The sequence below is a fragment of the Galleria mellonella genome, unplaced genomic scaffold, assembly GCF_026898425.1.
Source record: "Galleria mellonella isolate WM207_F2 unplaced genomic scaffold, CSIRO_AGI_GalMel_v1 utg99, whole genome shotgun sequence".
Classification (NCBI taxonomy): Eukaryota; Metazoa; Arthropoda; class Insecta; order Lepidoptera; family Pyralidae; genus Galleria; species Galleria mellonella.
In genome coordinates this window covers 2261730-2275122 of record NW_026442184.1, presented here as the reverse complement: position 1 = coordinate 2275122, position 13393 = coordinate 2261730, and the positions used below count along the sequence as shown (strand labels likewise).

Below are 13393 nucleotides of genomic sequence, written 5' to 3'. Positions count from 1 at the left end.
TCAACCGTGAAGCAGTTGTGTTTGCATGGCTGTGTTTCGGTTTTAAGAGTGAGATATGGCGTGAATTTACAGAGTACAGAGGAATAACACCTGAGTTCTTAGAAATAGCAACGCATAGGTGGTATCATGGGTGAAACAGTATACTCTGTTATGTCCATGGCACTGCTCATGTCTATAGGCGACGGTTACCACTTTCCATCAAGTGGGCCGTCAGCTTGTTTGCCATTCTAAGTTGTACAAAAAAAGTGAAATGCTATGTTATGCTAAACCATAATACTTTGATATAATACTCTCAACCGACTTTATAAAAGGAAAAAGTACACAATTTGGTTCTATTTTGCTGTTTGTTACCATAAAACTTCGTTATTTATAGGAAATTATATTTAACTATTTGGAAAAAAAAAAAACACTTGTTTACCTGAAAGGATATACATTCAGACTGATTTCACAGAAAATTTATCAAAATCGGTTCAACGGTTTAGTTTTTTAATCAAAATAGTTGTTTAATCTAAGATTAAAGTTGGTATATATATATATATTCTTTATTGCACTTGTAAATTACATTGTTAATGCTTTTATAAATATTGTGAGCAAGGGTGGAATTATCTCTAACAGAGATCTCTTCCAGTCAACCCAATGCAGTTAGAAAACATGTTATTTTATGTTTATTTATGTAATTTAATTTATTTAATGTCCACAATATGTTGTAATACCTGAGCTTTCTGTACCTCCTTCGCTGATGGAATCTTCCAGATCAGACTTATCTTCGACGGCTGAAAATTAAAAGGGGCAACCAATCAGGCAATTCTTTATTTGCAAAAAATATAGAACACAAATATTTCAAATTACAAGAATAGAATAAAATAAAATTAATACAATTGTATCTCATACATGTACTAAAGGGAGTCACCAGTGTAAATGTGGGCTTGATGATATTTCTATATATAATATACCAGAGGGAGACTTTGTACAAAAGTCGATTGCTTGGATACCTCTGTCCTATTCGTGTTTCTACCTTGAAGCAGTTGTGTTTGCATGGCTGTGTTTCGGTTTGAAGGGTGGGATATGGCGTGAATTTACTGGGTACAGAGGAATAACATCTAAGTCCTCAGGAATGGCAACGCATGGGGAGTGTCATGGGCGAAACAGTATACTCTGTTATGTCCATGGTACTGCTCATGTCTATAGGCGACGGTTACCACTTTCCATCAGGTCAGGACCGTCAGCTTGTTTGCCATTCTAAGTTGTATAAAAAAAAAGAGATTGTCAAGAACGTCACTATTTATTTTCCTACAACCTACGTAGGTCTCATAGTACTGTACTTATAGTATGTGTACAGTACAGTATAGTACAGATCAAGGGTCATTTTTTTTTTTATTTTAAATATTATTCAATATTTTACAAGATCAGTAGCGGTAGTCGCTTTTTTAAAGGGATGAAAATGGAATTGTTACCCTGCCTGTGGTATCGGTATACACTGGTGGATGAAGTCATATCAGATGGTCCACCGTGGATTTACCATGGATAATGTTCAGGGAGGAACATGCGAAGGTGGACCTGCAAGGGTCAGATCTATAGGGACCTGTCAGAGCCCATTACTGACTACCATCCCCCCCCCCCCTCCTACACTAGTAATGGTAGTAAATATACTAACGAGCGTTATCGGAGTGCGCCTTGGCGGACTTGGCGAGCGCGGCGGCCCACTTGTCTTGCGCGTCCCGCAGCATCTTCTCGCCGCACACCAACCGGTCCGACGCTGCCCACAGGCTGTGCACCACCGCTGGGGACAAATGGAACACGCATCACATCATAGTGGAACACAAAAGTAGTTGGAATGGAAGAAATAATGGTGAAGCGACCGTAGTTAGATTCAAGTCAATTAATAAATTACATGATGTTATACATATATAAAAAAAGTTAAGACGCTATGTTATTATATGTATAATATTTTTGAGCATACAAATATTATAAAACTCTTCACTAAAATTACTAAATACAATACTAATTATCATTTTAAAAAACAATAATTAATGTATCATTAAAATTAAGCATTGCAACATTTTGCCAGTTTGTGGGATATTTTTGTGCTATCTATCCGGCTCAAAGGACCAAAAAGTCAAGTACACGACTGATTGTAAAGATTGTAGTTTTTAAATATTTACATGTATTATTTACATTATTTTGTATATTTTTTATGTGTCGTGTACGTGATGGTTGCCACTTTTGGTGCTTTTTTGTTATTCCGGTAATACAATAAAAAAGGAACTGTTTCAGACTGTTTGCAGTGACTATGCGTTAAATAAATATTTAGATAGTGGACATATTTACCAGCGGGCGAGGTGTGCTCCTGCAGCTGTGCGGAAGTAAGCGCTAAGTGGATCTGGTCCGTGTGCTGCTTGAACGACTGGTACTCCTTCTCCGCCTCGCTGTCGGTCAAGCAGCTGAATGTCTCGTGACCTACGTGAAGCAAACATTAATTACTGAAGTATATGGTGGACATAACTAATGATCCATACTGCCCACGTATTCGTTGATAAAGTAGCTTTTTAAAGGCGTCAGAAGTTTTAAAATACATTAAAATAGTTGCCTAATATTAACTGTACAAGTTTTAATTAATTTGGAACTAGATGGCGTTGTTTAAAACAATTATATAATACCTTTAAGCATAAGGTCGTTCAATTGCTGTATAAGCGCATCCCGCATTTGTTTAGTGTCGTAGTTTGTGTATATCACTTCGGGTGGCAGCTGTATATCGTAGGGTTCTATTTTACTGTATCTGGAAAGAAAAATGTTAATATTACAAATATGACAGTGGGATAATTTAAAATGTGAGTTTGATGTTATAGTCGAATATATACTAATTTGAGATGTATTAGTCAACTAAATAAGACTTGATTGTTACGTGTTTGGTCACACCAACCTGTGAGGTTTATCATGTAATTGTATTGAGACATTCTGACTTATTTTATATTTATATATATTTAAGGCAAATAAACAGCTAAAACAACACATAATATTATATTTAAATAAGCGGCCAGCGACAGCGACAGCGACAGCGCCGTATGTGTATACACACGTACGAGATGAAGTACGAGTACATGTAGTTCTGTGGAGACACTACTCGTACCGGAAGCAGGCGGTGGTGAGGCCGGCGACGAAGGCGTGCGCGTGCGCGTGCAGCGGGTGCGCGCAGAGGCGCGCGCGCACGTAGCGCGGCGCGGCGGCGCGCGCGCGCACGTACGCGGCCAGCGACAGCGACAGCGACAGCGCCGTATGTGTATACACACGTACGAGATGAAGTACGAGTACATGTAGTTCTGTGGAGACACTACTCGTACCGGAAGCAGGCGGTGGTGAGGCCGGCGACGAAGGCGTGCGCGTGCGCGTGCAGCGGGTGCGCGCAGAGGCGCGCGCGCACGTAGCGCGGCGCGGCGGCGCGCGCGCGCACGTACGCGGCCAGCGACAGCGACAGCGACAGCGCCGTATGTGTATACACACGTACGAGATGAAGTACGAGTACATGTAGTTCTGTGGAGACACTACTCGTACCGGAAGCAGGCGGTGGTGAGGCCGGCGACGAAGGCGTGCGCGTGCGCGTGCAGCGGGTGCGCGCAGAGGCGCGCGCGCACGTACGCGGCCAGCGACAGCGACAGCGACAGCGCCGTATGTGTATACACACGTACGAGATGAAGTACGAGTACATGTAGTTCTGTGGAGACACTACTCGTACCGGAAGCAGGCGGTGGTGAGGCCGGCGACGAAGGCGTGCGCGTGCGCGTGCAGCGGGTGCGCGCAGAGGCGCGCGCGCACGTAGCGCGGCGCGGCGGCGCGCGCGCGCACGTACGCGGCCAGCGACAGCGACAGCGACAGCGCCGTATGTGTATACACACGTACGAGATGAAGTACGAGTACATGTAGTTCTGTGGAGACACTACTCGTACCGGAAGCAGGCGGTGGTGAGGCCGGCGACGAAGGCGTGCGCGTGCGCGTGCAGCGGGTGCGCGCAGAGGCGCGCGCGACGAAGGCGTACGCGGCCAGCGACAGCGCGTGCACACGCGAGATGAAGTACGAGTACATGTAGTTCTGCGCAGAGCAGGCGGTGGTGAGGCCGGCGACGACGGCGTGCGCGTGCGCGTGCAGCGGGTGCGCGCAGCGGCGCGCGCGCACGTAGCGCGGCGCGGCGGCGCGCGCGCGCACGTACGCGGCCAGCGACAGCGACAGCGACAGCGCCGTATGTGTATACACACGTACGAGATGAAGTACGAGTACATGTAGTTCTGTGGAGACACTACTCGTACCGGAAGCAGGCGGTGGTGAGGCCGGCGACGAAGGCGTGCGCGTGCGCGTGCAGCGGGTGCGCGCAGAGGCGCGCGCGCGCGCACGTAGCGCGGCGCGGCGGCGCGCGCGCGCACGTACGCGGCCAGCGACAGCGACAGCGACAGCGCCGTATGTGTATACACACGTACGAGATGAAGTACGAGTACATGTAGTTCTGTGGAGACACTACTCGTACCGGAAGCAGGCGGTGGTGAGGCCGGCGACGAAGGCGTGCGCGTGCGCGTGCAGCGGGTGCGCGCAGAGGCGCGCGCGCACGTAGCGCGGCGCGGCGGCGCGCGCGCGCACGTACGCGGCCAGCGACAGCGACAGCGACAGCGCCGTATGTGTATACACACGTACGAGATGAAGTACGAGTACATGTAGTTCTGTGGAGACACTACTCGTACCGGAAGCAGGCGGTGGTGAGGCCGGCGACGAAGGCGTGCGCGTGCGCGTGCAGCGGGTGCGCGCAGAGGCGCGCGCGCACGTAGCGCGGCGCGGCGGCGCGCGCGCGCACGTACGCGGCCAGCGACAGCGACAGCGACAGCGCCGTATGTGTATACACACGTACGAGATGAAGTACGAGTACATGTAGTTCTGTGGAGACACTACTCGTACCGGAAGCAGGCGGTGGTGAGGCCGGCGACGAAGGCGTGCGCGTGCGCGTGCAGCGGGTGCGCGCAGAGGCGCGCGCGCACGTAGCGCGGCGCGGCGGCGCGCGCGCGCACGTACGCGGCCAGCGACAGCGACAGCGACAGCGCCGTATGTGTATACACACGTACGAGATGAAGTACGAGTACATGTAGTTCTGTGGAGACACTACTCGTACCGGAAGCAGGCGGTGGTGAGGCCGGCGACGAAGGCGTGCGCGTGCGCGTGCAGCGGGTGCGCGCAGAGGCGCGCGCGCACGTAGCGCGGCGCGGCGGCGCGCGCGCGCACGTACGCGGCCAGCGACAGCGACAGCGACAGCGCCGTATGTGTATACACACGTACGAGATGAAGTACGAGTACATGTAGTTCTGTGGAGACACTACTCGTACCGGAAGCAGGCGGTGGTGAGGCCGGCGACGAAGGCGTGCGCGTGCGCGTGCAGCGGGTGCGCGCAGAGGCGCGCGCGCACGTACGCGGCCAGCGACAGCGACAGCGACAGCGCCGTATGTGTATACACACGTACGAGATGAAGTACGAGTACATGTAGTTCTGTGGAGACACTACTCGTACCGGAAGCAGGCGGTGGTGAGGCCGGCGACGAAGGCGTGCGCGTGCGCGTGCAGCGGGTGCGCGCAGAGGCGCGCGCGCACGTAGCGCGGCGCGGCGGCGCGCGCGCGCGCACGTACGCGGCCAGCGACAGCGACAGCGACAGCGCCGTATGTGTATACACACGTACGAGATGAAGTACGAGTACATGTAGTTCTGTGGAGACACTACTCGTACCGGAAGCAGGCGGTGGTGAGGCCGGCGACGAAGGCGTGCGCGTGCGCGTGCAGCGGGTGCGCGCAGAGGCGCGCGCGCACGTAGCGCGGCGCGGCGGCGCGCGCGCGCACGTACGCGGCCAGCGACAGCGACAGCGACAGCGCCGTATGTGTATACACACGTACGAGATGAAGTACGAGTACATGTAGTTCTGTGGAGACACTACTCGTACCGGAAGCAGGCGGTGGTGAGGCCGGCGACGAAGGCGTGCGCGTGCGCGTGCAGCGGGTGCGCGCAGAGGCGCGCGCGCACGTAGCGCGGCGCGGCGGCGCGCGCGCGCACGTACGCGGCCAGCGACAGCGACAGCGCCGCGCGCGACATCGCCCGCGCCCCGCGCGCCGCGCCGCACGCGCCGCACCGCGACCAGAACGACACCTGCCGCCGCCCCACGGGCCAAACAACGGCGCTATCAGTATATTTAATATATATCAAAATGAGCAGAGACATGAATCTGTTCTTCATGAGTCTCAATGTAATCACAATCATCAACAATTATGCTTTAAATTACCCCAAATCCAAATTGCAATGTTTGACGGTTCATATTTTCATTGGCTTGAATTTAGAGATACCTTCTCTAGAGAGAGTCAAACCCAAGTAGCGGATTGTGGGCTTGATAAGAATTCTCATTCCGCCAACCATTATGTAGGACCCCTCCGGTGGTGCCTGACGCGAACCATGAAAGCATATTGCTTCTGACTTCTCCAGTGCCACCTTGAGACCAAGCTGTCGAATACGGCTGACAACAAGAACCGTGGTCGCAGTGGCCCGCAGTTCTGCTTCCCGATAATTCATCCCTCGAGCTGTGGCTAGTGTATCGTCGGCGTAGCACGTTAGGCTCGTATCCGATAGCACATAATCGAACCCTATATTCCACAGAAGAGGGCCTAGAACCGAACCCTGTAGAACACCGAACTTCATGATCTGCCTCATCAATTGCCCGTTGCGATCGACACAAATTACCTCCCTGTTCTCCAGGTAGACCCCAATGATGTTATATAGATACTGGGACACTCCATGAAATCGTAGCCCCTCCATGATGCAACTAAAGGGCAGGGTGTTAAATGCGTTAGAGATATTCAGATTTGCCGCAAGAAGCACCCCGCCCTGGGAAACAGCTTCATCAGATAGCTCTTTTACATGTGCGATAGCATCAACAGTGGACCGACGCTCCCGAAACCCGAACTGCGATGGAGAGAGATCTGGACCTACCCGTGTCAGATGCTGAACGACACGGCCAGCGATTACGCGTTCAAAAAGCTTGGCAGCCTCATCCAACAATATGACAGGGCGGTAAGCCGAAGGTGAATCCAACGGGCGCCCTTCTTTCACTAGCAAGACGAGCCTACCGACTTTCCATTGCTGGGGAAATTGGCCTGTTTGCAAACAGTCGTCAAATAGAAACCATCGTGAACAATTCTTGTTGAATCGCCACGATGAGCTAACTGACCTGCTTTATCCTCACCTATCATCCTTCACTGGTGCCCCGCTAGTGTATACCGATAGCGCGAGTAAAGTTACCATTAAAAGAAAAAAAAACACCTTAACTGTACACTTGTCTGGAGATAGGAGTGACCCAATAAATTATAGACCTATATCCATACTCCCAGCACTCAGTAAAATTTTTGAAAAAATAATCCTTATGCAACTTGTCAGTTATTTCAATTTAAATAATTTAATCCACAATAGTCAATTCGGTTTTTCCAAAGGTCGTTCAACTACAGACGCAGGTGCAGAGTTGCTTAGACACGTATTTGCTGCATGGGAAACTAAAATGGATGTGATAGGTGTTTTTTGTGACCTTTCTAAGGCTTTTGATTGCGTTGATCATAATACATTGCTAAAAAAACTTGCTTTTTATGGCGTCAAAGACAATGCTTTAAATTTAATAAAATCTTATCTTCTGATAGAATACAGAAAGTGAAGATTAACAACGCTACGTTTTCACTTTGTGCAAATGGGTGTACCTCAAGGATCTATTCTCGGTCCATTTTTATTCCTAGTTTACATTAATGATCTCCCATATGCCATGCAGGATAGATGCGGCATAGTATTGTTTGCAGACGATACTTCATTGATTTTTAAAGTTAATATAATGACTAATAATTATGACGATGTAAATAGTGCTTTGCGGCGTCTCCTGCACTGGTTTACAACTAACAATCTTATGTTAAACGCTAAAAAAACAAAATGTGTTAATTTCTCTCTATCTAAAAGTATACTAATTGCAATATTAAATTAAATGACGAATCTCTCGAATTTATAGAATCTACTGTCTTTCTAGGAATCACACTAGATAATAAAACACAATGGGGTGCACAAATTCAAAGCCTTGCAGCGAAACTAAGTTCAGCAGCTTTTGCCGTGCGTAAAGTTAGACAGTACACTGATACTGATACTGCTAGATTAGTCTAGTTTAGTTATTTTCATAGTTTACTCTCTTATGGAATATTACTATGTGGAAAAGCGGCAGATATTAAGAATATATTCATATTACAAAAACGTGCCGTTCGAGCGATCTACTGTATGAAGATATATATATATAAGAGAGAATATTCAAAGAGGCAAATGTTCTCACCGTTGTGTCTATAATTTATATATTCAAATATTCTATATGTTCATAAAAATCTTGACTTATTTCCAAAAAACAGCAATATTCATAATATTAATACTAGATTTAAAGACAAACTTGCTGTCCCCAAGTATCGTTTAGAAAAAGTTAATAGGTCTTTTATGGGAATAGGTATAAAAATTTACAATAAGATACCAAAGGATATGTTGGAATTACCCTTAAATAAATTCAAAACATCTGTTAAATCATATTTACTGAGCAAAGCCTATTACTCACTAAACGATTACTTGAATGACGAGTGTGCATGGCAATAGTTGTTCATGCACTGAATTTTTATTTAATGTTAGACATAGACACCTATATAAATATACATTGTAAATAAACTGGCTTTAAAAAAAAAGTAATTCAATTGAGTTTCTTGCCAGTTCTTCTCAATTGGATCTATATACCGAACTGGACGGTAGGGTAAATATAAAATTATAATGTAAAAATTTGACGTTCATAAGCGGCTAAAATGTCCTACATGAATAAATGATTTTTGAATTTTGAATTTTTTGAATTTTGTCGCCACTGTCGTCAAATTTATTTACTTTATCAACTAAGTGAGTTTTACAGTTTCCCAATACGCCCAAGTGAGCATCAGTACATAATAAGTAACATAATAAGAATGTTCTAGAAGCAACTGACCTGTTTATTGGACTCTTCTTTCGTTTTATCCACGTTACTGTGTCCGATTGTGTTACACGTGATTGTGATACACACATCGTCGTGCACGAATCTAATAAAAAAACAAAATGTATTACACACTTTCATAATTTACTGCAGCATAATTTTAGGATAAGCAAGCTGAAGTGGCAATAGGTTGGTCACATAGCTCGAAGAAACGACAACCGATGGGGAAGAAAGGTTCTTGAGAGGCGACCACGTACGGGTAAACGCAGTGTAGGACGACTCTCTACTAGATGGAGTGACGACCTGAAATGCGTTGCAGGAAGTTAGCGGATGCAGGTGGCTCAGGACCGTTCTTTATGGCAGTCTATGGGGGAGGCTTATGTCCAGCAGTGGACGGATAATGGTTGAAATGATGAAAGTTAATTTTGAACTTTCGCGTTGTTTATACATATTTTTAAATACACAATCAAGACTTAACACGATGTACGCGACATACTTGCTTCTTTATTGACGACGTTTCCACGTGGATTGCACCACGTCGTGCTCACGACGGGACTGAAGTGAACGACTGTAAAAAGCTTTTCCATCGCGTTAAGTCCGCATCGTGTATTTAAAAATATTACTATAGCATGTGAGGACCTTGGGCGTGACTGTGCCTACCTCAGAATTGCTTGCTATACACCTTAGAATACCAATATAGCTTCACAAAAACATGTCTGAGAGGACCTATGTACTGTATTTTTATTATATTTTTTTCCTATTGGGCCAGAATCTTGAAAATAATCTTAAATATTCTATTGACTTTGACCTGTGTTCACAAATATTAAAAAAAAGGGTGGATTATGGTAATAAATTTACAAGGTACAGAGGACTAACACCTGAGTCCTCAGGAATGACAACGCATAGGGGGTATCATGGGCGAAACAGTATACCCTCTTATGTCCATGGTACTGCTCATGTCTATAGGCGACGGTTACCACTTTCCATCAGGTGGGCCGTCAGCTTGTTTGCCATTCTGAGTTGCATAAAAAGGGGGTTTCTATTTTAATGCCAGTGCGCAGAGAATCAAGTGCCAAAGACCTGATCTTCATACACAACTTAACTTTTTCATTGCAAAAAAAATATATATTTCATGTACGTTTGAGAAGGAAATCAGATGCGACTCACTTCCGTACGTGCTGGTTCATCGGCACCTGACAGTTGCTGGAGGGACACTTGTAGTCCGGATTGAAGCAGTACTTCTGCAGGAATGCGCCCAAAGATATGTCGTGGCGTCCGTACATATCCATTGTGACGATCCTGAATATTCAATCGAACGTTTCATATGGACCAAAGACATTGACAGATGGCGATAATACACTAGAGGAAAAAGTTAAGGGATAAAAAAAAATCCCAAATTTTTTCAGGTTTTTCAAGTAGCTGTATTTCCCTTAAAAATGGTCGTACAGAAATAAAAAAAAAAAAAGAATTTTAAAGCTTTAAGTTTCTAGTTTTGAGATCTTACAATGAAAAACATTTTGAAGTAACGTGTTCCACTCAATCGTAATGAATCGTATAGAAAATTTCATCAGGCTTGCAGAGCCCATGACAATTCCATTATATGATTCCATAGACAATGATAACTCTTTTACTTCTTTATTTACGATTATCAATAGGATCATATTAATTTGGGATATATCAGTCTTCATGTAAAAAAAAGTAGATACATACCAGGGATTGACACAGAAGTCTGGTACATTGGCCGACTTGTTGCTGTAACTGTACAGCAGCAGGCTGATCCGCTGGTGGTTCTCCGGGGCCAGTGGGTCGAGGGGCTCGCTCTCATTCTGCTTTTCCTTCGTTTCCACTTCCAACTCTTTGGATGCTTTCTTCACAACACTTGGCTCGTATAAAGGACACTCGGCTGAAATTGAACACACGGTTTGAAGGGTGGGATATGGCAGTGAAATTACTTAGTACGGTGACAGTATACTCTCTCTCTCTTTCTCTGTCTTCTCATGCACATCATAGCATAGCAAGAATACCCTTGGTAACATTAATATTAATTTAAGAGTACTCAATAAATCTTATACTTTTTGTCAGTGACTGCTTTTGCATCTTCGTTAATTGCGTGGTGTAATTAATCTTACATAGTCCTTCGAGCCGGATTTCATAATGCTGTTCATGTCCATAGGCGATAGTTATTATTCCCCATCAGGTGGGCTGTCAGTATGTTTGAATACTACGTACGTACTATACTTACATTACATTATACTTGATAGAAAAAACTCACTCTTATGTCCGTTATAAACCAGCCTACAGCCGGTCGCCCTGTAGTTTGCGAGAGCTGCCTTCACTGCGGGATCGTCTGCTGACGCAGTTATAGGATCTCGGATGAACGGGTGTGGCTCCTGTAAATATGTTAATAAATCCGGTCTTTGCAGCAACGAATTTTCTATGGCTAGTGCTATATTCAGTGTACCTTTGATCAAGCATCAATATCTATCAACGAGGTTAGTCAATGAGACCTGCCTACTGAGTGCGGCGTATTACATTGAAAAAAGTGGAAAATTTTAGCAAACAACTAACTACTCACCTTACAGTTTGAGCGTTCTTGGAAGGAAGCTCTTCAGAAATCGCACTGTACTCAATAATTTAGGTTCTAGTGTGTAAAGATGAATTCTCTGTGGATGGTTTTTTAATGTATGATAACGTAATGCTAACCTCGCCTGCGCTAACGGTATACACTGGCAGAGCACCAGTGAAGGATGATTGGTAAAGATGAAAAAACAGTTCAATTAGCCCATCGTGACGAATTCAATGATAAATTAGTCACAATGGTTTCTAGTACCCCGTGGAGATCGACTTAATAGGGCATATTGTTAGCAATGGGGCTGTCAAGCTCCACTGGTATAGTACCGTGAGCAGCGTGGGCGGGCGCGCGTGGGCGTGGGCGTGCGCGTGCGCATGTTGCGGCGCGTGTGGCACGCGGCGCGCGCGCGGCGTGGCGGGGCGCGGCGCGGGCGCGGCCGCGTGCAGCGCGTCGCGCAGGTACTGGCGCAGCCCGCAACGCCGCCCCGCCTCCGTGGCCAGGTACGGCGCCGGGATCACCACGTTGGGCGACATCGACAGCACCACGTCGTCCGTCGACCACCTGCTCTCTCTCTTTACAATACGAGGTTTGTCTCGGAAAGTACATCATAAAAGCAAGTTTTTAAAAATTTTATTTTACAATTATTCAGGTAAATCAATTTTATCCCCTTCAAAGTACTCCCCCTGTGACATAATGCACTTGTGCCAACGCCGTTTCCACTGTGAGAAGGCTCCTTGAANGTCCTCTGGTTGTAGGTTTCTCAGCTGCCCCGTCGTAGCTTTTTTTATCTCATTTATGTCCCCCAAATGCCGCCCCCGAAGTACCAATTTGGTTTTTGGGAAAAAGAAGAAGTCACACGGGGCCAAATCCGGCGAATAGGGGGTGTTCGGTCACCGTAATGGAATTTTTACTCAAAAACTCACGGACAACAAGATAGGTGTGGGCAGGGGCATTGTCGTGGTGAAGAATCCAACGCCCCTCTCGCGCCAATTCTGGACGAACTCGTGCCACACGAGCTTTGAGGCGTCTGAGCACATCGACGTAGAATTTTCCATCAACTGTCTGGCCTGGAGGGACGAATTCTTGATGGACAATCCCCCGAACATCGAAAAAAACAATCAACATTGTCTTGACATTTGAGCGTTTTCTTGATTTTTTTGTTCGTGGTTCCCCGGATGTCTTCCACTCTTTGCTTTGGGATTTTAATTCGACATCAAATTCGTAGAACCAAGACTCATCTCCAGTGATGACTCGGTTCAAAAAGTCACCATTCTCTTCGGCTTCCAACCAGTCCTCACAGCAAGCAACTCTTCGTGATTTTTGATCCGGGGACAAAAGCTTGGGAACGATCTTGGCGCAAATTTTTTTCATTTGAAGTTCGTTTCTTAGAATTTCGTGGACCACGGTTTTGCCCAAATTAAGCTCTTCAGCCACCTGTCTGACCGTTAAACGACGGTCCCCATTAACACAAGTTCGAATTCTTTCCACGTTTTCGTCGGAATGTGAAGTGGAAGGACGTCCTGAACGTGGGTCATCTTGAACGCGCGCGGCCCTCTCTGAATCTTTTTAGCCACTTGTGGACGGTTGGTTCCTTCACAGCATCATCCCCATAAACTGTTCTGAGATCGGCAAAAATTTCACGGCCATTCTTGCCGAGTTTCGAGAGAAACTTGATTACGACGCGCTGCTCTTCAACGGAAGCACCACGTCTCCATGCCGACGGGGTTTCGTTAAGAGGTAACTTCACAGATGGCGTGACAAGCCAGTTCGCACCGCACGGCGGTCAGACC

The 13393-nt window shown here is 46.7% G+C and overlaps 1 protein-coding gene across 1 annotated transcript in view; it reads right to left on the bottom strand.

Moving 5' to 3' along the window:
• LOC113520079 (1-phosphatidylinositol 3-phosphate 5-kinase) overlaps positions 1-13393 on the bottom strand; it is a 42037-nt gene that overhangs the window by 12915 nt on the left and 15729 nt on the right. The window contains exons 14-23 of the mRNA XM_052902983.1: positions 11930-12164; positions 11304-11421; positions 10742-10934; positions 10199-10330; positions 9047-9137; positions 5963-6165; positions 2658-2776; positions 2329-2457; positions 1655-1780; positions 714-773 (exon numbers count right to left, since the gene is read on the bottom strand). Of these exons, the coding sequence (XP_052758943.1) occupies positions 714-773; positions 1655-1780; positions 2329-2457; positions 2658-2776; positions 5963-6165; positions 9047-9137; positions 10199-10330; positions 10742-10934; positions 11304-11421; positions 11930-12164 (1406 nt within the window). The remainder of the gene's footprint in view (positions 1-713; positions 774-1654; positions 1781-2328; positions 2458-2657; positions 2777-5962; positions 6166-9046; positions 9138-10198; positions 10331-10741; positions 10935-11303; positions 11422-11929; positions 12165-13393) is intronic.